The sequence below is a fragment of the Aquarana catesbeiana genome, linkage group LG07 (assembly GCF_042186555.1).
Source record: "Aquarana catesbeiana isolate 2022-GZ linkage group LG07, ASM4218655v1, whole genome shotgun sequence".
Lineage (NCBI taxonomy): Eukaryota > Metazoa > Chordata > Amphibia > Anura > Ranidae > Aquarana > Aquarana catesbeiana.
Genome location: NC_133330.1, coordinates 484,311 through 511,834, shown reverse-complemented (window position 1 = coordinate 511,834; position 27,524 = coordinate 484,311). Strand labels below are relative to the sequence as shown.

The window sequence follows — 27,524 nt, the reverse complement described above, 5'->3', positions numbered from 1 at the left end:
TAACACGCATTTTTGTTGCTACTTTTAGCGTGTATTTTGCCACTTTTTTAACATGCATTTTGATGTGTTTTCTATGCGTATTTTAGCAAAACAAAACACTTGCTGGCCAGTGGCCACTTTTGGGGTGCCATTAAAACAATTAATGGCACCCCAAGCATGACTTGCATTTTGCATGTTTTTCTGGAATGCACACAAACTCGGGCAGAAAATGAGCCAAAATACATGTTAAAAAAGCACCAAAATGCACATAAAAAATTGCTAAAATGCATTTTAAAAAACACACAAATTGTGTGTTGAAAAAAGCAGCAAAAAGTGCATCAAAGAACTGTACCAAAATACACAAAAAAGACAAATTGAACATTTTTTTGGAGCATTGTGCATTTTATTCAATGCGCATTTTTACACGCTGGTAGTGTATTTGTCAAATGACAAAATGTGCAGCAAAACACATGTCTGCTAACTGCATATGGGGTGCCATTAACAGTGAACGGCACCCAAAAGAGCATTGCGTATTTTGAGACAATTTTAGCACAATATATACACACACTGTTTATAATAAATATATATAGTTATTATTTATATCAATCTATAAGCCCGCTGGTGCTGATATTAGGAAGAAAGAAGCCTCCTTCCTTACATCACAGCAGCTTCCCACCCAGATTATCCACCTCCGGGCTGGACGAAGATATTTTACAAAGATGGTCAGTAAAATCTTCAGATCTCACCTTCATAAACCGGCCATCCCAATGACGGAAGGATGCGTCCTGTGATGAGACATGAAGAACACATTCTCCTCTCCTCATCTCACCTTCATAAACTGGCCATCTCAATGACGGAAGGACGCGTCCTGTGATGAGAAGAGAAGAACATGTTCTCCTCATCCAACCTTCATAAACCGATCATCTCAATGACGGAAGGAGGCGTCCTGTGATGAGAAGAGAAGAACATGTTCTCCTCATCCAACCTTCATAAACCGATCATCTCAATGACGAAAGGACGCGTCCTGTGATGAGACATGAAGAACACATTCTCCTTTCCTCATCTCACCTTCATAAACTGGCCATCTCAATGACGGAAGGACGCGTCCTGTGATGAGAAGAGAAGAAGATGTTCTCCTCTCCTCATCTCACCTTCATAAACCGGCCATCTCAATGACGGAAGGAGGCGTCCTGTGATGAGAAGAGAAGAACATGTTCTCCTCATCCAACCTTCATAAACCGATCATCTCAATGACGAAAGGACGCGTCCTGTGATGAGACATGAAGAACACATTCTCCTTTCCTCATCTCACCTTCATAAACTGGCCATCTCAATGACGGAAGGACGCGTCCTGTGATGAGAAGAGAAGAAGATGTTCTCCTCTCCTCATCTCACCTTCATAAACCGGCCATCTCAATGACGGAAGGACGCGTCCTGTGATGAGAAGAGAAGAAGATGTTCTCCTCTCCTCATCTCACCTTCATAAACCGGCCATCTCAATGATAGAAAGACGCGCCCTGTGATGAGAAGAGAAGAACATGTTCTCCTCTCCTCATCTCACCTTCATAAACAAATCATCTCAATGACGGAGGGATGCATCCTGTGATGAGAAGAGAAGATGATCTCCACTCCTCATCTCCGCTTCATAAGAGAAGAGAAGAACGTGTTCTCCAATCCACATCTCCGCTTTATAAACCGATCATTTCAATGATGGAAGGATGCATCCTGTGATGAGAAGAGAAGAACATGTTCTCCTCGCTTCATCTCACCTTTATATACACCTGAGACATCACCTGTGAGCATCAGGATCTCAGCTTTTCTCTGTTTCAGAAACAGACACCTTTAACCCTTTGTTAGGACAGACAGTGATCACATGGAGTGACAGCTGATAATGAAGATCTTCCTGCACAGCACAGATGGGGTTAATGATGGCAGAGAGCTGCCCATCCCCATCTCTGTGAGATTTTTCCTGGCTATAGAGCTGGTGAGCTGACACCAACAGATGGATTGTTGGGAGTCGGTTCTGTAAATGGGGAAATGGAACAGATATACAGGAGGTAATACACTGTGAGGGTGCCATCACTCCGCAGTAACGCGCACATTACAGTGACCTCTCATGCATCAGATATCGATAGGTTGGATTGTAAGCTCTTGGGGTGAATGTCTGTAGATATCGGTAGGTTGGATTGTAAGCTCTTGGGGTGAATGTCTGTAGATCGGTGGAGGTTGGATTGTAAGCTCTTGGGGTGAATGTCTGTAGATAGAGGGAGGATGGATTGTAAGCTCTTGGGGTGAATGTCTATAGATATCGGGCGGTTGAATTGTAAGCTCTTGGGGTGAATGCCTGTAGATATCGGGAGGTTGGATTGTAAGTTCTTGGGGTGAATGTCTGTAGATCGGGGGAGGTTGGATTGTAAGCTCTTGGGGTGAATTTCTGTAGATATCAGTAGGTTGGATTGTAAGCTCTTGGGGTGAATGCCTGTAGATAGAGGGAGGTTGTATTGTAAGCTCTTGGGGTGAATGGCTGTAGCTATCGGGAGGTTGGATTGTAAGCTCTTGGGGTGAATGGCTGTAGATATCGGGAGGTTGGATTGTAAGCTCTTGGGGTGAATGGCTGTAGATATCGGGAGGTTGGATTGTAAGCTCTTGGGGTGAATGGCTGTAGATATCGGGAGGTTGGATTGTAAGCTCTTGGGGTGAATGGCTGTAGATATCGGGAGGTTGGATTGTAAGCTCTTGGGGTGAATGGCTGTAGATATCGGGAGGTTGGATTGCAAGCTCTTGGGGTGAATGGCTGTAGATATCGGGAGGTTGGATTGCAAGCTCTTGGGGTGAATGGCTGTAGATATCGGGAGGTTGGATTGCAAGCTCTTGGGGTGAATGGCTGTAGATATCGGGAGGTTGGATTGCAAGCTCTTGGGGTGAATGGCTGTAGATATCGGGAGGTTGGATTGTAAGCTCTTGGGGTGAATGGCTGTAGATATCGGGAGGTTGGATTGTAAGCTCTTGGGGTGAATGGCTGTAGATATCGGGAGGTTGGATTGTAAGCTCTTGGGGTGAATGGCTGTAGATATCGGGAGGTTGGATTGTAAGCTCTTGGGGTGAATGGCTGTAGATATCGGGAGGTTGGATTGTAAGCTCTTGGGGTGAATGGCTGTAGCTATCGGGAGGTTGGATTGTAAGGTCTTGGGGTGAATGGCTGTAGATATCAGGAGGTTGGATTGTAAGCTCTTGGGGTGAATGGCTGTAGCTATCGGGAGGTTGGATTGTAAGCTCTTGGGGTGAATGTCTGTAGATATCGGGAGGTTGGATTGTAAGCTCTTGGGGTGAATGTCTGTAGATATCGGGAGGTTGGATTGTAAGTTCTTGGGGTGAATGGCTGTAGATATCGGGAGGTTGGATTGTAAGCTCTTGGGGTGAATGTAGACATATCGCAGCAGACGGCGTCCCGTGGGTGGATCTGAGGTGACAATGACATACAAAGTGTCTCTGGGAATCATTGGGGGTCCAGCACTCCTCAGGGGCCCCTTGGGGCCACAGGCCATGCATTAGCCGGGTCACCTGCAGAGATCAGTTCTCCATTCCAATTCCTTTAAAGGAAGAAGTAGAAATAATGGAGGAAATGAAATCCGGAGTGTGAATCATTCCTTGACTCAGCTCACTCACCCGGCTGGGTGTTCCCTGCTGCCACTCCCTGATTGGCTGGAAGTTCTCCTGGCCAGGGATTGGCTGGCAGAGTTCTCGGCTCATTCTTATAGTGAGGAGGTGAGAGAGGAGCTCAGTCAGGATCGGAGGAGAGCGAGGAGAAGAATCCCTGGGATGGAGCTGAGCATGCAGAAGGTAAGTCCGGACCTTCCTTCCTTATATCCTCTGATGAGGGGGAGGGGTTTTTTATTACAGGTATTTATATAGTGCTGACAATTTACATATATATTGTACATTCACATCAGTCCCTGTCCCCAGGAGCTTACAATCTAAGATCCCTAACTCACATACTGGGGACAATTTAGACAGGAGCCAATTAATCTTCCAGCATGTCTTTGGGGTGTGGAAGGAGACCAGAGTACCCTGAGGAAACATGCAAACTCCATGCAAGGAGTGTCTGACCCCAGCGCTGCCCAATGGAAGTGCTGAGCACAGTCACTGTGATAAGGATGAAGATGACGGTTCTAAATGTGAAGAACTTTCCATATATCACCCCAACTGTGTATGAGAATCAGTTATTGGTAATGAACTAATATAGATAATAATGAAAGACCGACACTGAAATGAAACTATTCCCTCACATTGGTGATCAGTGGGAAGAATGTTCCTTACATTGGTGATCAGTGAGAAGAATGTTCTTTACATTGGTGATCGGAGGGAAGAATGTTCCTTACATTGGTGATCAGTGGGAAGAATGTTCCTTACATTGGTGATCAGTGAGAAGAATGTTCCTTACATTGGTGATCAGTGAGAAGAACGTTCCTTACATTGGTGATCAGTGAGAAGAATGTTCCTTACATTGGTGATCAGTGAGAAGAATGTTCCTTACATTGGTGATCAGTGAGAAGAATGTTCCTTACATTGGTGATCAGTGGGAAGAATGTTCCTTACATTGGTGATCAGTGAGAAGAATGTTCCTTACATTGGTGATCAGTGGGAAGAATGTTCCTTACATTGGTGATCAGTGGGAAGAATGTTCCTTACATTGGTGATCAGTGGGAAGAATGTTCCTTACATTGGTGATCAGTGAGAAGAATGTTCCTTACATTGGTGATCAGTGAGAAGAATGTTCCTTACATTGGTGATCAGTGAGAAGAATGTTCCTTACATTGGTGATCAGTGAGAAGAATGCTCCTTACATTGGTGATCAGTGAGAAGAATGCTCCTTACATTGGTGATCAGTGAGAAGAATGTTCCTTACATTGATGATCAGTGAGAAGAATGTTCCTTACATTGGTGATCAGTGAGAAGAATGTTCCTTACATTGGTGATCACTGAGAAGAATGTTCCTTACATTGGTGATCAGTGAGAAGAATGTCCCTTACATTGGTGATCAGTGAGAAGAATGTTCCTTACATTGGTGATCAGTGAGAAGAATGTTCCTTACATTGGTGATCAGTGAGAAGAATGTTCCTTACATTGGTGATCAGTGAGAAGAAAGTTCCTTACATTGGTGATCAGTGAGAAGAATGTTCCTTACATTGGTGATCAGTGAGAAGAATGTTCCTTACATTGGTGATCAGTGAGAAGAATGTTCCTTACATTGGTGATCAGTGGGAAGAATGTTCCTTACATTGGTGATCAGTAAGAAGAATGTTCCTTACATTGGTGATCAGTGAGAAGAATGTCCCTTACATTGGTGATCAGTGAGAAGAATGTTCCTTACATTGGTGATCAGTGAGAAGAATGTTCCTTACATTGGGGATCAGTGAGAAGAATGTTCCTTACATTGGGGATCAGTGAGAAGAATGTTCCTTACATTGGTGATCAGTGAGAAGAATGTTCCTCACATTGGTGGTCAGTGAGAAGAATGTTCCTCACATTGGTGGTCAGTGAGAAGAATGTTCCTCACATTGGTGGTCAGTGAGAAGAATGTTCCTTACATTGGTGATCAGTGAGAAGAACGTTCCTTACATTGGTGATCAGTGAGAAGAATGTTCCTCACATTGGTGGTCAGTGAGAAGAATGTTCCTCACATTGGTGATCAGTGAGAAGAATGTTCCTCACATTGGTGGTCAGTGAGAAGAATGTTCCTCACATTGGTGGTCAGTGAGAAGAATGTTCCTCACATTGGTGGTCAGTGAGAAGAATGTTCCTCACATTGGTGGTCAGTGGTACCAGGTATGGTAAAAGACATGAATTTCTTATTGCTCTGGAAACCCTGAATTCCTTCTAGGGGATCCTGTGGAGTTCTGTGCATCTGGGGTGACTCCGGTTGGGTGGAGCTCCTGTAAGTTGAGTGGGAAGTCTTCCTGCAATCTGTATTCTATAATGAATACTGCCGGAAGTGAGGCTCTGTGATGTGATTGTCAGCTCTTGCTCCTGGGATGTGTTCGGTGTTTGTCTCTCTGTACATTGGATACAATGATGATGAATTTAAAGAGAAAATGTTTCCAATTCGAACTTTTATTTAATACTAATTTGTGAAGCAGAATTGTCACCAAATCCCTGGAATTCACTTCCCATGATCACAATGTCAGCAAAGCTGATATGAATGGATTTCATCCATAAGAGCTGTGATTTCTATAGTGATGCTGTGATTGGCCCACAGCTATCACATGGTACCTGGGCCAATCACAGCACACAACAGTAATCACGGCTATTATGGTTGAAACCCATTCCTGACAGTTCATATCATTAATCGTCACTGTAACAGCAATGAAAGTGTAACACCCCCCCCCCAGAATAGCACAGTGTTACTATGGTTACCATACTGTCACCAGTCCATATCCCTGATCACCAACACATTAGTCATATGAAAAGATAACTCCTCATGCCTCTTACTAAATACCCCAGACTGTCTACTTATCAAAAGGGGTGATTTGGAGGGTATTTGTACAGGGGGGTGATTTGGTGGGTATTTGTACTGGGGGGTGATTTGGGGGGCATTTGTACTGGGGGGGTGATTTGGGGGGTATTTGTACTGGGGCGTGATTTGGGGGGTATTTGTACTGGGGGATGATTTGGTGGGTATTTGTACTGGGGGGGGTGATTTGGGGGGTATTTGTACTGGAGGGTGATTTGGGGTATTTGTACTGGGGGGGGTGATTTGGGGGGTATTTGTACTGGGGGGTGATTTGGGGGGTATTTGTACTGGGGGGGGTGATTTGGGGGGGTATTTGTACTGGGGCGTGATTTGGTCGGTATTTGTACTGGGGGGTGATTTGGTGGGTATTTGTACTGGGGGGGTGATTTGGGGGGTATTTGTACTGGGGGGTGATTTGGGGGGTATTTGTACTGGGGGGTGATTTGGGGGGTATTTGTACTGGGGGGTGATTTGAGGGGTATTTGTACTGGGGGGTGATTTGAGGGGTATTTGTACTGGGGGGTGATTTGAGGGTATTTGTAGTGGGGGGTGATTTGGGGGGTATTTGTAGTGGGGGGTGATTTGGGGGTATTTGTACTGGGGGGTGATTTGGGGGGTATTTGTACTGGGGGTGATTTGAGGGTATTTGTACTGGGGGGTGATTTGGGGGGTATTTGTACTGGGGGGTGATTTGGGGGGTATTTGTACTTTCCTGGCATTTTTGGGCCTCAAGAAATGAGATTGGCCGTCAGTACATCAGGATTGATCGATTTTCAGTTCTATATCTCATAGTTTGTAGGCGCTATAACTTTCACACAAAACAAATTGCCTTTTACCAAAGACATGGAGCAGAATACATTTGTGCTAAATTTATGAAGAAATTTGATTTTATTGCCTGTTTTATAGCAGAAAGTAGAAAATATTGTTGTGTGTGTTTATTTTTGTATATATAAACCCTCAAAAAATAACAAATACACATTTCGGTGATGATCATATACCACCAAAAAGTTTTTTATTTTTGTAAAAAAAATGTAAATAATAAAAAAATGATATAAATGTCCTCTGGGTACAGTGTTGCATGACCGCACAATTACCAGATAAAGTAGTGCAATGCTGAATAGCAAAAGATGTCCTTGTCATGTTGGGGGGTAAATCTTCCAGAGTTGAGGGGGGAAGGGAAACATCATGGGGGCTCTGGAGGAGTTCTGTATCTGCTGAGGACACTCCAGACTTGACCACATTCTCATTGTTGGGGAATCTTCTAGAACGTTCCATTATTTCCTGAAACACGCCGTGTCTCCTGTGAGGGGACACTTCATGGACACAGAAATATTGGGGGGTGTCTAAGCAACAGTGGGGGTCAAATATTATCCATGCCGGGAGGTCCCCACCCCACAGGTAAAGAAAATACAAGAAAAGGGAGTATTGGGGTATTCAGGGTGGTCTTCCTGTAGTGTCATTTCTATAGAAGATACACAAAAAAGTCATCTACAATGTATCATATTTTTATAGAAAGCTAAAATATATAAAGTTCCTAATACAGAAACATGACGAGTGTAAGGAGTTACTGTAAAGTGTAGAGGTCCAATAACGCGTTTCGTGGTTAAATGCTTCTTCAGATTGGCGTAATCACTGATAGCGGATTATCTATCAGATCTCTGAGTTCTAAAAATATATCAATATGAAAATATCAATCTATAAATAGGTATTTGTAACAGAAGATCCCACATTCCGCTTCCTCCAGTCTGGAAACTTCACATATCAGATATTACAGCCACATATTGTGTAAGAACCCGGCGAGACTCGCTCACTTCCAAATCATGGAACTGTTTATTGAAGGGACTCCCATCACAGTATTGATTAGTACATCACAGTATTGATTAGTACATCACAATTATCTCATAACAAAAACCCTCCCCTCTGAGAAGGAAAAAACAAACAAAACAAACAAAAAACAAAATAAAAGCATGTTTTTTGTTTGTTGTTTTGTTTTTTGTTTTGTTTTGTTTGTTGTTTTGTTTTTTGTTTTGTGTTTTGTTTTGTTTTTTGTTTTTTGTTTTTTGTTTTGTTTTGTTTTTTGTTTGTTGTTTTGTTTTTCGTTTGTTGTTTTGTTTTGTTTTTTTTCCTTCTCAGAGGGGAGGGTTTTTGTTATGAGAGAAGCTGTAATGTAGTAATCAATACCTATTCATAGATTGATATTTTCATATTGATATCTTTTTAGAACTCAAAGATCTTCTATATAATCTGTTATCAGTGATTACGGCGATCTGAAGAAGCGGGATTTAACCGCGAAACGCGTGATTGGACCTCTACACTTTACAGTAAGTCCTTACACTCGTCTTATTTCTGGGATCGGTAAATGTTTTCAGCTTTGTATAATAAAAGTTGATACATTGTAGATGACTTTTGTATACCTTCTATAGATATGTCACTACAGGAAGACCCCCTGAATCCCCCTTTTCTTGTTGTATTTGCGGATTTCTTGGACACTTCCTCTCAGGCGGGACGATTCTTCTTCTGTTTTATCATTTATAAATTCTTTTCATATTCCACATTCCGATCGTTTCTGCGCACACTAATCGTCCCAATACAAACCTTGCTGGACAGAAGCTCCAGCGTCAAAGTTTTTTAGTGCCAAAATGTTATCAATATGAAAACTTTCTCAGTGATCAATACTGGAGAGGCCCACCCCTCCCTTCCCCCACCTAAGAACCTCCCCCTCCCTCCCATCACCAAACACTCCCACTGCAAGCCTTGTATCTGCTTTCAGCTGGTGTGCACCAACCCCCCTATGAGGACAGATTGATGGGGGGGTGAGAGAAGCTGGGAATGTTTTTTATTTCTTGCTGTTATAATGGAAGCAGAGCGGGGGATGGAGTATAATATTGGATTCAGCCTCTTTTGTGTGTTTTTTTGAGTGCAGAGCATCCCATAAATGACACAACACGTGAGAAAACGCTGAGACGCACCTCCTGGTGTGAAGCCCTCAGGCTGGGGGCCATTGAGAAAATATGGACTATACAAGACCACAACGCGTTTCCGAGGCCAATATACCCCTCCCCCCTCCTCAGGGGACCAGGAAAGGTGCATTTGATGCATTTTTACTGCAAAGCGTTACAATATAATGCAATGTGAGATGCGATTTTACATGTGTTTCCTACTGAAGACACGCGGGAAATACATGAAAAAAAAATCAATAAAATGCAGATTGTGTTTTCCATGCGTTGCCATAGAAGTCAGATTTTTTGGGGAATGCAGCGCGCTGTGATCCTACAGAGACCGCAATATATGAATATCGTCTTTATTGGAGATTCCACAGGGGGAACGCAGCAAGCCACTCCGAGATCCTCCTGACAGACGGAGACGGCAAATATGTGGACAAACCGGATCTGCTGCATAGTCTGTGGGTGAGGGGCGAACAAACGGCACCAGGGAACTGCACCCTCCATATAGAGACACCCCCAATGTAGAGACACCCTCCCCATGTAGAGACACCCTCCCCATGTAGAGACACCCTCCCCATGTAGAGCCACCCCCTCCATGTAGAGACACCCCCTCCATGTAGAGACACCCTCCCCATGTAGAGACACCCCCTTTATGTAGAGACACCCTCCCCATGTAGAGACACCCCCTTTATGTAGAGACACCCTCCCCATGTAGAGACACCCCCCCCATGTAGAGACACCCCCCCCATGTAGAGACACCCCCCCCATGTAGAGACACCCCCCCCATGTAGAGACACCCTCCCCATGTAGAGACACCCTCCCCATGTAGAGACACCCCCTCCATGTAGAGACACCCCCTCCATGTAGAGACACCCCCTCCATGTAGAGACACCCCCTCCATGTAGAGACACCCTCCCCATGTAGAGACACCCTCCCCATGTAGAGACACCCTCCCCATGTAGAGACACCCTCCCCATGTAGAGACACCCTCCCCATGTAGAGACACCCTCCCCATGTAGAGACACCACCCCCATGTAGAGACACCACCCCCATGTAGAGACACCACCCCCATGTAGAGACACCACCCCCATGTAGAGACACCCTCCCCATGTAGAGACACCCCCTCCATGTAGAGACACCCCCTCCATGTAGAGACACCCTCCCCATGTAGAGACACCCCCCCCATGTAGAGACACCCCCTCCATGTAGAGACACCTTCCCCATGTAGAGACACCCTCCCCATGTAGAGACACCCTCCCCATGTAGAGACACCCTCCCCATGTAGAGACACCCTCCCCATGTAGAGACACCCTCCCCATGTAGAGACACCCCCTCCATGTAGAGACACCCCCTCCATGTAGAGACACCCTCCCCATGTAGAGACACCCTCCCCATGTAGAGACACCCTCCCCATGCAGAGACACCCCCCCATGTAGAGACACCCTCCCCATGTAGAGACACCCTCCCCATGTAGAGACACCCTCCCCATGTAGAGACACCCTCCCCATGTAGAGACACCCTCCCCATGTAGAGACACCCTCCCCATGTACAGACACCCTCCCCATGTAGAGACACCCTCCATGTACAGACACGCCCCCCATGTAGAGACACCCTCCCCATGTAGAGACACCCTCCCCATGTAGAGACACCCTCCCCATGTAGAGACACCCTCCCCATGTAGAGACACCCTCCCCATGTACAGACACCCTCCCCATGTAGAGACACCCTCCATGTAGAGACACCCTCCCCATGTAGAGACACCCTCCATGTAGAGACACCCTCCATGTACAGACACGCCCCCCATGTAGAGACACCCTCTCCATGTACAGACACCCTCTCCATGTAGAGACACGCCCCCCATGTAGAGACACGCCCTCCATGTAGAGACACGCCCCCCATGTAGAGACACGCCCTCCATGTAGAGACACGCCCCCATGTAGAGACACGCCCTCCATGTAGAGACATGCCCTCCATGTAGAGACATGCCCTCCATGTAGAGACACTCCCCACCATGTAGAGACACCCCCTCCATGTAGAGACACGCCCCCCATGTAGAGACACGCCCCCCATGTAGAGACACACCCTCCATGTAGAGACACACCCTCCATGTAGAGACACCCCCCACGTACAGACACCCCCTCCATGTAGAGACACCCCCTCCATGTAGAGACACGCCCCCCATGTACAGACACACCCCCCATGTACAGACATGCCCTCTGTTTACAGACATGCCCTCCATGTAGGGGGAGTTCTGAGCAGAGGGGTTGGTTGTGTTCAGTTAGGAGATAAGAAGACGCATCTCTGGGCTGCTCAACAGGTTTAGTGCGCTAACGCATGGCAGGAGCGCCCCTTTATATCTCATCTCCGGGGTAATAAATCCATCGTCATGTGACTTCCAGAATCTTCTCCAGATCTGTGCAGGAATCCAGTGTGAGACTTACTGTAATAAAGACCGCCCACTGCTGTCCTCTCTCCTTGTGCAGGGGGACTGGTCTCATCTCCGCCCCCTCCTGTAGTGGGTGGAGCCTGCAGGGTCCCTCCCACAGCTCTGCCCTCTCTCCTTGTGCAGGGGGTGATCTTGTTTCCGCCCCCTCCTGTAGTGGGTGGAACCTGCTGGGCTCCTCCCACAGTTCTGCTCTCTCTGCTTGTGCAGGGAAACTGGTCTCATCTCCGCCCCCTCCTGTAGTGGGTGGAGCCTGCAGGGTCCCTCCCACAGCTCTGCTCTCTCTGCTTGTGCAGGGGGCTGATCTTGTCCCTGCCCCCTCCTGTAGTGGGTGGAACCTGCTGGGCTCCTCCCACAGTTCTGCTCTCTCTGCTTGTGCAGGGAAACTGGCCTTGTCTCCGCCCCCTCCTGTAGTGGGTGGAGCCTGCAGGGTCCCTCCCTCAGCTCTGCTCTCTTTCATTGTGCAGGGGGACTGGTCTCATCTCCGCGACCTCCTGTAGTGGGTGGAGCCTGCAGGGTCCCTCCCACAGCTCTGCTCTCTCTCATTGTGCAGGGGGACTGGTCTCATCTCCGCCCCCTCCTGTAGTGGGTGGAGCCTGCAGGGTCCCTCCCTCAGCTCTGCTCTCTGCACAGGCTATATACAGCACAGTGATGATGTCACAGCTACTTTTATGAGGTAATATCTGGGTTTGGAGCACAGAGAGCGGATTTCTATCCTTTGTGTTTATTGAGGAATAGATAGAAATGAAGGTTTTTTTTGCCCGGAGTTCAGCTTTAGGTAGTGAGTTCAGGAATGGATTGGACGTGGTGATGGAATTTGGGGGACGGAATGAATTTGGGGGGTTGATGACGGAATTAATCGCTGTACAGGACGGCTGTATTCTGTCTGCCAGGAGAAGGAGGCGGCCGACCTGCAGGATGGAGGACCCCCCCTCCCCCCTTGTAGTGTAATTATGGAGGAATTGGTTCCAGATGCAGAATTGGGAGCCTCCCATCCCCCCATCTCTCTGGACTCCACACACAGAACCAATTCATAAATCACACCGACCATTTAGAGGCTTTCATACACTTTATGTTTGGTGTGTTTAAATATATTTGGCGCTGTCCTCAGAGCGCACGTTACATAGAGGTCCATGGTAACGCAGCACACAGAACCCACCTCCTATGGAGGATCGATTACCTGAGCAGCTCGGCGATCGACATTTCCACCAACACAACAATCTCTTACATTCTAATAATATCAATTTACCCCCAAATTCTGCTCATTCCTATTGGGCAATAGTGGAAAGGGGGAGGAGCAAAAACTGACCATGTGCAGGAAGAGGGAGGGGGTAAGGAGTGGACACTCTTGGGGTGGGGGAGGGGTTAAACCCCCATTCCTACTTTATGAATTATGGGGCAAATCTAGAAGTAGGGATGAGTGAATCTTCTCGAGTTCGGTCAGCGGGAGGTCCAGACATCTGAGCTGGAGGACCGCAAGTCCAGAACTGAGCGCCAAACCCCAATGATGTCTATTGGGGGGCAAAGTTTTTTTTTTCTGCCATATTTTGAGGTTCATAACAAATTGCTGATGAAGGACGGAGGTGGGTGACTGGGCACCAACATGGCCGACATTTGTAAAAATGACCACTCAGTGGGGGAGGGGTCTTCTCATGGGACTTGAAAGGCAAGAATCTCCTACCAGACTGGGCCACACACCTTCCAACAATTAGGGTGGCAGCAAAGCCTCCCCCTCCCCCCATATTCCTATTTACAAAGCAGTGTGGTGTGTCAAGGGGGGGAGAAAGAATAAAGAGAAGAAAAGGTAGGAGGAGAAGGAGAAGAGGGAGAAAGAAAAGAAGAAGGAAAGGAGAAAAAAAGGGAAAGGAAAAAAGGAGGAGAAAAAGGAGGAGATGGAGAAGGAAGGGAGTGAGAAGGAGATGGAGGAGAAGGAGAAGAAGGAAAAGGAGATGGAGAAGGAAGAGAAGATAGAGGAGAAGGAGGAAAATGAGATGGAGAAGAAGGAGAAGATAGAGGAGGGGAAGATAGAGGTGGAGGAGAAGTCAGAGGAGAAGGAGGAGAATATGGAGGAGGAAAAGAAGATGGAGAAGGAGGAGAAGGAGATGGAGAAGGAGAAGATAGAGGAGGAGAAGATAGAGGAGAAGAAGGAGGAGTATATAGAGGAGGAAAAGAAGATGAAGGAGGAGGAGAAGGAGAAGGGGAAGATAAAGGAGGAGAAGGAGAACGAGGAAAAATAGAGGAGGAGAAGATAGAGGAGGAGAAGGAGATGGAGAAGGAGGAGAAGATAAAGGAGGAGAAAGAGATGGAGAAGGAAGAGAAGGAGATGAAGGAGGAGAAGATAGAGGAGGAGATGGAGAAGGAGATGGAGAAGAAGATGGAGAAGATAAAGGAGGAGAAGGAGAATGAGGAGAAGATAGAGGAGGACAAGATCGAGGAGGAGAAGATAGAGGAGGAGAAAGAGATGGAGAAGGAAGAGAAGGAGATGAAGGAGGAGAAGATGGAGGAGGAGATGGAGAAAGAGATGGAGAAGGAGGAGAAGGAGATGGAGAAGGAAGAGAAGGAGATGGAGAAGGAGGAGAAGATAAAGGAGGAGAAGGAGGAGAAGATAGAGGAGGAGATGAAGAAGGAGATGGAGAAGGAAGAGAAGGAGATGAAGGAGGAGAAGATAGAGGAGGAGAAGGAGGAGAAGATAAAGGAGGAGATGAAGAAGGAGATGGAGAAGGGAGAGAAGGAGATGAAGGAGGAGAAGATAGAGGAGGAGAAGATAAAGGAGGAGAAGGAGATGGAGAAGGGAGAGAAGGAGATGGAAGAGAAGGAGATGGAGAAGGAGGAGAAGATAAAGGAGGAGAAGGAGATGGAGAAGGGAGAGAAGGAGATGGAGAAGGAGGAGAAGATAAAGGAGGAGAAGGAGCCGTACTAAAACTGCACAGAACAATCTATAAAATGCAGAGCTGTGAACTTCGAGAACTCGCCCCCTCCAGGCACCTCGGAGGAATCAATCTGCGGTCGGCACGGCTGACTTAAATTTCAAGCAAAAATTCAGTTTTTATTTCTCAGAATGCCGGAGAAGGCGCAGAACTGAATAAATAACCGCAGTGTAAAAAGAGGAACTGCGCAGAAAAATACTCATACATAACAACCAAAAGATATCAACATACCAATATTTTTTTTTAAATAAAACATTTCCATTTTCATTACATATCTTATGACCTGATGTCATCACTGGGTCTCTGTACTTCTCTCTATGCAGTGCAGGCAGATCATGGCTGGTGGGAGGAGCCAGCAGAGGGCTGTACATAGCTTCCTGAAAACATCCCAGCCCCCGGCCTCAGTACTCCTCTCAAGAGGATTTATGCCAATATCAAAACACCTTGATGGGCGGGTGTCAGTCTGGAAGAGTGGGCATTCCTAGGCAGACTGTATTTGCATAGGTAACGCTCACATGTGATGCTGAGCCTCTATGATTGAACTAATGGAAATCCAATTATTGAAAGGGGCGGGGCCAGGGACAGTCAGGCTGGGGGGGTAACCCATCACTGTATACAGTATATATGACATACAACATTGATCGCAAGATTCCAGTTTATTAGTAATCATTATTTTGAATTGCGACATTCGGATTCTATGAGCTCTATTGCTAAAACATTTGTTGGACGAATGTCACCAGCATTTGTCGATAATCCCCCCAGATCTCTGTCTCTGGAGGTCTATAGAGGGAAGTTATTATATGTAAAGCTCTGGATTATTCTGAGAAGTCCTGGCCATTGTCAAGGTGGGGGGGGTCACCTGGTGTGACCCCTCACCAATGGGAGTTTCACCCTTCCCCTGATATTGGGAGGGCCCCAGGACTTTCCGGAAACTTCCCTGCCGGAGAAAATCTTCTTCTCCAGATATTATTGGCTCGTATTTCCTCCATCGCTGTGATAAGTTGTCTCTGCTCCGAATAATTCAACAAAACGTCGTGCCAATCACCGATTGCCCCGCAGCTCGCCGCCTTCTTCCATCTCAGGGGAATATTAATGACTGCCTGGCTCCACTGCTGGACGTCTGCCAGCTCATCCATTCATCCTGCCAGGCGGGGGATTTCTACTGTCTGCAGACTTCTATATAATGACAGATGTACAGCCAACGCCCTTCCTTCAGGGGAATCCTTCCTGTAGGTGGAGCCCTTCCTGTAGGGGGAGCCCTTCTTGTAGGGAGAATCCTTCCTGCAGGGGGAGCCCTTCCTTTAGGGGGAGCCCTTCTTGTAGGGAGAATCCTTCCTGCAGGGGGAGCCCTTCCTGCATGGGGAGCCTTTCCTGTAGGGGGAGCCCTGCCTGTTGGGGGAGCCCTTCCCGTAGGGGTTATAGATCATGCCCCATGTAAAGACATGAAAAGTGCCCCCCGAATGGGAGGATGGTGGTGGAAAGGATCCATTAAAGTGTACCTGTCATTTGCAGACTATGGGGGTGACATTTCTGGTTTGTATTAGAATTCACAGACCTCTGGGGAGATATAAATCACAAAACATAAAGCTGATCAATCTTCCTCAATAAAACCTTCAATGTGTTATAAATCAGCAGTGAGAGTATCTGAATGTGACCCAGTATCGGCGTCATACAGTCCCTGTACAGCAGAGCTCAGACTGGAGGAAGGAGAAGTAGAACAAGGAGCCAATCAGTACCGCTGCAGTGCCAACAAGGGTCACACTGATAGGAGGGGAGAGCAGAATGAGAGAGAGCATCAGTCTGCTGCTTCTCCAATCACAGCCGGGGGAGGGGCAAGACCTGTAAGTGTTACTGCATTGCAGCAGAAAAATATCAGATTTCCTTCACTGCTGGACAGAGCTGTGTAAAACTCAGGACTGCATGGACAGAGATACAAATCCTTTGGCAGGTAAAACAGCTCCCACCTATCATCATTCAGTCAATGATATTGAGGTCAATAGATTTTGAGGTCCCCTCCGGGGATGTCTTCTTCTGCACCCACCGAATGGTCAGCATGGCCCTGCGTTTCTAATCACAATTGTGTAACTTGTGTTGGAAAGTCCAAGTGTGCCCAATGCCCAGCTTTCCAGACAAAAAATGCAAAACTTCCTCCAATATTTTATAATATTTTCTGCTAATACCTTTCATCATCTGGCCATCAATTTAGATTAAAATATCTGATGCAGTACTCCACCATCCCCCAACGCAGCAGAGGTTCACTGCCATGCTTCACAGTAGGGCTGATGGGCTTCTCTTCATGGCCTTGTGGACTCCTCCAAACATAGCGACCATGGGGGTGTCCTATCTATCTGTAACAGAACTGCTTCCTACACTCCGCTTGAGTGCTTCCGTCATATACCGCTTCCTCCAGTCTGAATATAGATATTAGCTACTATAGCCGCATATTACAACCAAGAACTAGGCAGGACTCGTTTGGCTACAAAGCTGGACCTGTTTATTGGAACAAGAATACAGACTTTTATACACTTGAGAAGGAGGTTCCCCCCTTCTAATCTTATTACCCTAAAAAACTGTAACCAGAAACATAAATTAACATGAGCTAATTAACTAATCATTTATCCAGCCTCAGTGACTCAGAGGTTTGACCTTTCAGGTCAGTCTTGGCGTCTTCTAGCTCAGAAGACACAATACACATTATCATAAATATAAACACAGAACTCCTTCTCACAATAGCAGGAGCCCCAGTAGCAGACTGTCCGTCTCCTACATTGTACAGAGGCCAATATGATCAGCTCTTTCAATTAACATGTTGAGTTCAGAATCAAATAAAGCAAGAATAGTCTTTGTATATTTCCTGGTAGATATTATGGATAAATATCACTGTCCCAATTGCTTGGTCACCTTGTGCCCCTAATAGACATAAGAGGGACATCTATCTATTGATCGTCTCCCTGTAAGATTGGAGTATAAGGAATAATGGGATATAATGATGGAATTATTCTGGTCTCCGATGTCTCTGTGTGCCGGAGAGCTCACATCTTGTAGAATGAGTTCCTCTCGGAGGCGCCGACGCCCGGGCTGACTATCTGCTGCTAATTAAAGCTTATCAGATGGAAAATAAGAAATGCAATCTGAGGATAATCCCATTATAACACCGGCGCTGCGAATCATTGTTATTATTTCATTTCGGCTCCTCTGCCGTTTCATAGGCCGGATCCTGCAAGGCCGCCCACCAATGACTACATAAGTAGGATGCGGTGCGGAGATAAGAAATTAGAAAAGAATGGATTACATATTAGGAAGAAGAAAGCGATCACAAAGGGCATTCGGCCTCCCGCAATCGAGAGAAGCGGCCTGATAATTCTTTAATTATCTCAGTAATTATGTCCTCCGGCGAGCACAGTGTGCGCTCAGTGAGCGTCTCCTTACCTGGATCTCAGATTCCTATTATTATATAGATTTATAGCTCCGCCCCCTAGTGGTTGTCTGCGTCACACTGCAATCATTTAACGTTTCTGATCAACAACTGCTGAGATAAAATCACTCGCCTGCTTAGGGCCCAGCACACTGGATGTGCATTATTGCGGATGCTTTCATGGCTTCTTGCTTGTTGCACCTTCAGGTTATACGTTATGTGTGTGTAAATCTAGATTTGTAAGGTCCATTTATAAAGAACCTCCGATCCGTCCAAATTTCACTGAACTTTCACCTTGTTTTTAAATGCAGTTACTGGGCAGCATGGCCTCTGATGCGGTAAAGATCCAACCAGCAGGGGTGTGCCCAGGCTCATTGCCGCCACAGGCAGACTTTTTTTGGCTCTGGATACACCAGATGCCACACAATTTTTAATGCCTCCCCTCTTTGGTTGATAGGACTCTGGCATAGCAACCAATGACACTGTGCAGCTGTATCATTGGTTGCTAAGATGCTGGCTGGCTGTGTGTCATTGGTTGCTAAGATGCTGGCGGCTGTGTCATTGGTTGCTAAGATGCTGGCTGTGTGTCATTGGTTGCTAAGATGATGGCGGCTGTGTGTCATTGGTTGCTAAGATGATGGCGGCTGTGTGCCATTGGTTGCTAAGATCCTGGCTGGCTGTGTGTCATTGGTTGCTAAGATGCTGGCTGTGTGTCATTGGTTGCTAAGATGATGGCGGCTGTGTGCCATTGGTTGCTAAGATGATGGCGGCTGTGTGCCATTGGTTGCTAAGATGATGGCGGCTGTGTGCCATTGGTTGCTAAGATCCTGGCTGGCTGTGTCATTGGTAATTATAGTACACCAGCAACCAATGACAGTGTTTGGCTCAGCAGCCAGTGCCCTAACAGCTGACCAGCTCTGTATTGTTGGTGGTATGGACACTCTGGCCTCAGTCCCCCCCCCCCAGGTTCCATCTGAACTGGTTGTCTCTGTTAGCCTTTCCTGAGTTTCCTCCTGCTGGACCTCCAAACACCTTCCCCTCCTCCATCCTTCTCATTAGGTGTTCTGTAGTCCAGCGGTGGAGAGGTAGGAAGTGCTGACAACACTGTTTGGGATTTCAGTGCAGCAGAGGCAACATTGTCACTACAGGAAGTGAGGAGATCACTGGATTCCTGGTGGGATCATTTTCAAACAGATATACATTTATAGAGGAGCACCCCCTCCAGGGCTGGGTGTAGATCAGCAGTGTGGGCGGGGTGATTGTACACACCTCCCATATCATATACTGATTGCACTTCCCTCCCATAATCCCCCATCTCTGCATCCTAACCCACAATTCCTTGCTGTGATGTGCACACAGCTCGTCACTCACCCTCCCCTCCCCCGGGACATGTTGGGTGATAAGCCGGGAATGTGGAGGAATTTGTATTGGGAAGGGAAAGGAGTTATATTTTCCATGTTGGTGGGGGGGATGGGGCTGCATGGAGTATGTATGATGGGGGGGTCCGGGGAACTGTCGTAGCTTCCTGGACTCACATCAGCTCCTGGGGGACCAAATATCTTCCACCTGACACAATGTGCTGTGACAATGGCGTGCGGCCCCCCGGAGGGACAGGTGGGGGGATTATCTCTCCAATCCGATCTCATCCTCACAGCAGCCCAAAATAGATGGAAGGTGACATTGCTGCCCAATGGACGACCCCGGGAACATTCTCTGCCAATCGAGTCAGACTTTCCAGATTAGAGAGAGACACAGAGCACCCCTTATATAGACGGGTCACCCCTTATATGGGGGCAATAGAAGAGCCACCCCTTATATGGGGGCAATAGAGGAGCCACCCCTTATATGGGGGCAATAGAAGAGCCACCCCTTATATGGGGGCAATAGAGGAGCCACCCCTTATATGGGGGCAATAGAGGAGCCACCCCTTATATGGGGCAATAGAGGAGCCACCCCTTATATAGGGGCAATAGAGGAGCCACCCCTTATATGGGGGCAATAGAGGAGCCACCCCTTATATGGGGGCAATAGAGGAGCCACCCCTTATATGGGGGCAATAGAGGAGCCACCCCTTATATGGGGGCAATAGAAGAGTCACCCCTTATATGGGGGCAATAGAAGAGTCACCCCTTTTATATGGGGGCAATAGAAGAGTCACCCCTTATATGGGGGCAATAGAAGAGTCACCCCTTATAATATTATTATTATTATTATTATTATTATTATTATTATTATACAGGATTTATGCGGCGCCAACAGTTTACTTAGTGCTTTACAATATAAAAAGGAAACAATACAGTTATAATACAATAAAATACAAGAGGATTAAGAGGGCCCTGCTCAGAAGAGCTTACAATCTAATAGGGTGGGGCAGGTGGTACAAAAGGTTGTAACTGTGGGGAATGAGTTGATGGAAGTGGTAGAAGATTAGTTGGAGACGTAATCGGCTTCCCTGAAGAGATAAGTTTTCAGGGATCATCTGAAGGTAGAAGAGTAGGGGATAGCTGGACAGGAGGAGGTAGCGAGTTCCAGAGGATGGGAGAGGCTATGGAGAAATCCTGGAGACGAGCATGGGAGGAGGAGACGAGCATGGGAGGAGGAGATGAGATTGCTTGAGAGTAGGAGGTCTTGAGAAGAGCGGAGAGGACCATCTGGGTGATATTTGGAGACACGATTGGTGATGGAGCTCGGGGCAGAGTTGTGAATGGCTTTGTATGTTGTGGTTAGTATTTTGAATTTAATTTGCTGGGTGATTGGGATCCAGTGTAGGGATTGGAGGAGAGGGGTGGTGGACACTGAATGGAGGTCAGTGTAGGGATTGGAGGAGAGGGGTGGTGGACACTGAATGGAGGTCAGTGTAGGGATTGGAGGAGAGGGGTGGTGGACACTGAATGGAGGTCAGTGTAGGGATTGGAGGAGAGGGGTGGTGGACACCGAATGGAGGTTGTAACGGAACGTCACACACTTAGCTTGAGTGCTTTCATCATATACGGCTTCCTCCCAGTCTGAATATAGATATCAGATATTCCAACCACTCACAAGCACAAAATAAGACGATACTTGTTTAGCTGCTGAACATGGACTCCTTTATTTGAGGTGACACAAATATATACAGCAGGCTTACAATAAAACTGTAACCAGAAACCTAATTAACAAGAGCTAATTAACTAATCACTTAAAGCAGCCGATGTGACTCCGTGTCCTCCTGAGCATTGTTCTGATTAATCAGGATTTCACTACAGGTCAGACTTGTTGTCATCGAGCTTCACACATTAGTATAAACACAGGACTCCTTCACACAATAGCAGGAGATAATTACAATTATCAATACAAACAGTGATCCCCCCCCCCTCCTCAGCCTAGGAGGCAACAGACTATAGTAGGAGTAGATGGTCCGGCTCCTACCCAGTTCTAGAGCCCAATGTGATCAGATCTCTCAACTAACATGTTGAGTTCAGAATCAAACAAACCAAGAATAGTCTTTACATATATCCTGGGAGATATTGTGGATAAATATTACTGTCCCATTTTAAGCAATCCAAGACACACCCTCCCAGTCACCATTTCCAATATGGCATATACAGGGTCCCCAGAGTCTGTGTGTCCTGGGGGACCAGGACCCGAATCCACAATAATACCACCTCAAGGGTCCTCAGGCATACAGCTCACAAAGAGCACCGTTCCCCCAAATGCCAGGACCCATAATCGGTTTGCAGGAGGCTGGCATTCAGTCCCCTCCAAAAGCCTCTGTCCCGGCTAGGTCTGTCACATGTGAGTCTGTCACAGAGGTTAGTGTAGGGATTGGAGGAGAGGGTTGGCAGACACTGAATGGAGGTCAGTGTAGGGATTGGAGGAGAGGGTTGGTGGACACTAAATGGAGGTCAGTATAGGGATTGGAGGAGAGGGTTGGCGGACACAGAATGGGAGCCAGTGTAGGGATTGGAGGAGAGGGTTGGCAGACACTGAATGGAGACCAGTGTAGGGATTGGAGGAGAGGGTTGGCAGACACTGAATGGAGACCAGTGTAGGGATTGGAGGAGAAGGTTGGCAGACACTGAATGGAGACCAGTGTAGGGATTGGAGGAGAGGGTTGGCAGACACTGAATGGAGACCAGTGTAGGGATTGGAGGAGAGGGTTGGCAGACACTGAATGGAGACCAGTGTAGGGATTGGAGGAGATGGTTGGCAGACACTGAATGGAGACCAGTGTAGGGATTGGAGGGGAGGGTTGGCAGACACTGAATGGAGACCAGTGTAGGGATTGGAGGAGAGGGTTGGCAGACACTGAATGGAGACCAGTGTAGGGATTGGAGGAGAGGGTTGGTGAACACTGAATGGAGACCAGTGTAGGGATTGGAGGAGAGGGTTGGCAGACACTGAATGGAGACCAGTGTAGGGATTGGAGGAGAGGGTTGGCAGACACTGAATGGAGACCAGTGTAGGGATTGGAGGAGAGGGTTGGCAGACACTGAATGGAGACCAGTGTAGGGATTGGAGGAGAGGGTTGGCAGACACTGAATGAAGACCAGTGTAGGGATTGGAGGAGAGGGTTGGTGGACACTGAATGGAGACCAGTGTAGGGATTGGAGGAGAGGGTTGGCAGACACTGAATGGAGGTCAGTGTAGGGATTGGAGGAGAGGGTTGGCAGACACTGAATGGAGACCAGTGTAGGGATTGGAGGAGAGGGTTGGCAGACACTGAATGGAGACCAGTGTAGGGATTGGAGGAGAGGGTTGGCAGACACTGAATAGAGGTCAGTGTAGGGATTGGAGGAGAGGGTTGGCGGACACTGAATGGAGACCAGTGTAGGGATTGGAGGAGAGGGTTGGCGGACACTGAATGGAGACCAGTGTAGGGATTGGAGGAGAGGGTTGGCAGACACTGAATGGAGGTCAGTGTAGGGATTGGAGGAGAGGGGTGGCAGACACTGAATGGAGACCAGTGTAGGGATTGGAGGAAAGGGGTGGCAGACACTGAATGGAGATCAGTGTAGGGATTGGAGGAGAGGGTTGGCAGACACTGAATGGAGACCAGTGTAGGGATTGGAGGAGAGGGTTGGCAGACACTGAATGGAGACCAGTGTAGGGATTGGAGGAGAGGGTTGGTGAACACTGAATGGAGACCAGTGTAGGGATTGGAGGAGAGGGTGGCCTCTTGCACGGCTCCAGTCCAAGCACCCCTGGTGGTGGGTACAGGGAGTGCGAGGGCAATGAAAGGGTGCAGATGCCTGCAGGCAGGAGGCTGGAACTTGGAGATACAGGAACTTCTGCTGAGGAGATGTGGAAACTTAGCGGGTGCCAGATCAGGATCAACTGCAGAATCAGGAACAGGCAGGAGTTGGCAACAGACTGGCAGCCGGGTACAGAATCAGAAGGCAGAGCCGTAATCATAAGTCCAAGCCAAGGTCAGTATTGCATGTAGAGGCAGGTTCAGCAGGCAGGGGAGATCCAAGGGAATGGTCAGAAGATAGCCGGGTTTTCAGGAACAAGATCGATCAGGCAGAGTAACAACAGGAACACAGGGACAAGCTGAAGGCGATCCATCACTGATGAAGGGGCAGACTCTCTGTTTATATAGGGTGCTGTGTGCCAGGATTTGCAGCAACGTACGTGCATACATTAGCGCCTTAGCACATTGGTGCATGCGCGTTGGCACTCGCTGGTGCGCATTAGCACGTGCGCACGTTTTTATAGAGGTGCCATTGTGCATGCCTATTCTGGATCTCATTTGTCTCTGGCTACGGTTCCGTGCATGCACATTGACAGCGGAATGAGGGTTGGCAGCTGCTGCAAGGAGACGGGTGCTTGCTGTGTGAGTTCTCTGACAGAGGGACTGATGGTTGCATTGTTGATTTTGATGAAAAAGTCATGGAGGGGGGCGGGGGGAATATTAATAGCTCGGTTTTAGAGAGATTTAGTTTAACCGGTTCAATACCGGGCATTTTCACCCCCTTCCTTCCCAGGCCAATTTTTTGTTTTCAGCACTGTCGCACTTTAAACGACAATTGTGCGGTCGTGCGACGTTGTACCTAAAAAAAATTGACGTCCTTTTTTCCCCACAAATAGAGCTTTTTTTTGGTGGTATTTGATCGCCTCTGCGGTTTTTATTTTTTGCTCTATAAACAAAAGAAGAGCGACAATTTTGAAAAACTTTTTGCTATAATAAATATCCCAATTTAAAAAAAAAAAAAAAAATGTTTTCCTCAGTTTCGGCCGATACGTTTTATTCTACATATTTTTGGTAAAAAAAAAAAAAAAAATCGCAATAAGCGTATATTGATTGGTTTGCGCAAAAGTTATAGCGTCTACAAAATACGGGATAGATTTATGGCATTTTAAAAAAAAATTATTTATTTTTTTTTTTTACTAGTAATGGCGGCGATCGTGATTTTTTTTGGTGACTGCGACATTATGGCGGACACATCGGACACTTTTCACACATTTTTGGGACCATTCACATTTATACAGCGATCCGTGCTATAAAATTGCATTGATTACTGTATAAATGTGACAGGCAGTGAAGGGGTTAACCACTAGGGGGCGGGGAGGGGTTAAGTATGTTTCCTAGGGAATGCTTCTAACTGTAGGGGGAGGGGACGTACAATGGGAGGAGACCGATCGATGTTCCTCCGTTCTGGGAACACAGATCGCTCTCCTCTGAGCTGACAGGACGTGGATCTCTATATTTACACACACAGATCCACGGTCCGGCCCGGTTAACGGGCAATCGCGGGTGTCCGGCGGACATCACGGCTGCCGGGCACATGCACCGGGTCCCGAGCAACGCGGCGGGCGCGCGCGTGCCCCCTAGACGGTCGGGAATCCCAGGCGTCATATGACGTCCACCCAGGATAGGAGATCCCATCTGTGGACGTTATTTGACTATGGCCCGGTGCTGAAGTGGTTAAGGAAGTGGTGGGACATCCATTCTGATATGTCAGTTAGTAATGGAGAGGAGACTGAAGGAGTGAGGTGAGGAGTAGACAGATAGATTTGGGTGTAGTCGGCGTATAAGTGGGACTGGAAGCCGTGGGTGGTTATCAAGTGACCGAGGGAGGTGGTGTAGATAGAGAAGAGAAGGGGTCCAAGAACAGAGTCTTGGGGGACCCCCACAGAAAGGGGCAATGGAGAGGAGGAGACAGAGTTGTAGGTGACACTGAAGGAGCGCTGTGATAGATAGAGAACCAGGATAGAGCAGAATCTCGGAGGCCAAGGGAATGGAGTTTATTGAGAAGGAGCGGGTGGTCAATAGTATCGAAGGCCACAGAGAGGACAAGTAGTAGGAGTATGGAGTACTGGCTGTGGGTTTTAGTAGTTAGTAAACCGTTAGTGAGTTTTAGTAAGGCGGTTTCCATGGAGTGCTGTGAAAGCCAGACTGTAAGGGGTCCAGAAGGTTATTTTCACTGAGGTAGGAGCTAAGCCGGTTGTGGACTAATGCCGCGTACACACGAGCGGACTTTCTGACTGACTTTATAGCGTCGGTCCGCCGGACATTCAAACAAACGAACTTGCCTACACACGATCACACCAAAGTCTGACAGATTTGTACGTGATGATGTACGACCGGACTAAAATAAGGAAGTTGATAGCCAGTAGCCAATAGCTGCCCTAAGCGTCAGTTTTAGTCCGTCGGAAAGATTTGAAACATGTTTTATTTCTGGGTCCGTCAGACTTTTGGGGAAAAAAAGTCCGCTGGAGCCCACACACGATCGAATTGTCCGACGGAGTCCGGTCCGCAGGACCAAGTCTGCTGGAAAGTTCACTCGCGTGTACGCGGCATAAGCGTTCTAGAAGTTTAGAGGTGAATGGGAGCAATGAGATGGGTCTTAAGTTGTTCAGGTTGGTGGGGTCCAGTGAGGGCTTTCTAAGTACGGGAGTGATCAGCGCATGTTTTAGAGCGGAGGGGAAGGTGCCACTAGAGAGGGAGAGATTGAAGATGTGGGTGAGGGAGCATAGGATAGAAGAAGAGGGTGACCGTAGTAGTTGTGAGGGAACACGATCCAGGGGACAATTGGTTAGGTGGGCATCTGAGAAAAGTTTTCTAACCTCTTCAGTAGTAGCCAATTCCAAAGAGGAGAGTGTTGAATGTTCTGTTAGGCAAGGTATGTTGGGTGGGGAAGACGTACGCACAGTGGAGATGTCCTCAGGAATTGCATCGATCTTGTCTTTGAAGTGATTGGCAATCTCTTGGGCAATGAGTGAGTTAGTGGGTAGAGGGGGGGTGGTGGACGAAGCTGAGAGTTAAAGGTTGAGAAGATCCGACAGGGACTGGGAGACAAAGTATTAATACGAGAGACAAAGTAGGCTTGTTTGGCAGCATGGAGGCATGAATTGTATTTAGAAGGGCAGATTTATATAAGGTGAAGTCCTGCAGGGACTTCTAGTGATGATGAGAGTGAACTGTTGTAGACAGAGGTGGCCAGAACAGGACAGGGGAGAGATTATGTCATATAGGTGGTCAATAGCAGAATAGAGAAGAGAAGGGTTAAAGTGGTGAAGGTTCCTTATGGGGGCAATAAAAGAGTCACCCCCTTTACAGTGCCTGCAAAAAGTATTCATACCCCTTGAAATTCTCCACATTTTGTCATCTTAGAACCAAAAACATAAATGTATTTTATTGGGATTTTATGTGATAGACCAACACAAAGTGTCACATAATTGTGAAGTGGAAGGAAAATGATAAATGATACAAATAAATATGTGAAAAGTGTGGGGGGGGGGCCATTTGTATGGCGCCCCCTGGAGTCAATACTTTGTAGAACCCCCTTTCTCTACAAGTCTTTTTGGGGGTGTCTCTACCAGCTTTGCACATCTAGAGAGGACATTTCTGCTCATTCTTCTTTGTAAAATATCTCAAGTTCTGTCAGATTGGATGGAGAGCGTCTGTGAACAGCAATTTTCAAGTCTTGCCACAGATTCTCAATGTGATTTAGGTCTGGACTGTGACTGGGCCATTCTAACACATGAATATGCTTTGATCTAAACCATTCCATTGTAGCTCTGGCTGGATGTTTCGGGTCGTTGTCCTGCTGGAAGGTGAACCTCCGCCCCAGTCTCAAGTCTTTTGTAGACTCTAACAGGTTTTCTTCTAAGATTGTCCTGTATTTGTCTCCATCCATCTTCTCATCAACTCTGACCAGCTTCCCTGTCCCTGTTGAAGAAAAGCATCCCCACCACATGATGCTGCCACCACCATGTTTCACGGTGGGGATGGTGTGTTCAGGGTGATGTGCAGTGTTAGTTTTCCCCACACATAGCATTTTACTTTTAGGCCATAAAGTTGAATTTTGGTCTCCTCTGACCA

The 27,524-nt window shown here is 47.2% G+C and overlaps 1 protein-coding gene across 2 annotated transcripts in view; it reads left to right on the top strand.

Moving 5' to 3' along the window:
- The first annotated feature begins 3,713 nt into the window (after positions 1-3,713).
- LMCD1 (LIM and cysteine rich domains 1) overlaps positions 3,714-27,524 on the top strand; it is a 66,466-nt gene continuing 42,655 nt past the window's right edge. The window contains exons 1-2 of one of the 2 annotated variants that reach the window (XM_073591510.1): positions 3,714-3,819; positions 8,712-8,811. Coding sequence is in view for 1 of the 2 variants with exons in the window: in XM_073591509.1 (XP_073447610.1) it covers positions 3,799-3,819 (21 nt within the window). In the remaining variant the exon portion in view is untranslated. The remainder of the gene's footprint in view (positions 3,820-8,711; positions 8,812-27,524) is intronic. The other variant, XM_073591509.1, reaches the window with a different exon arrangement.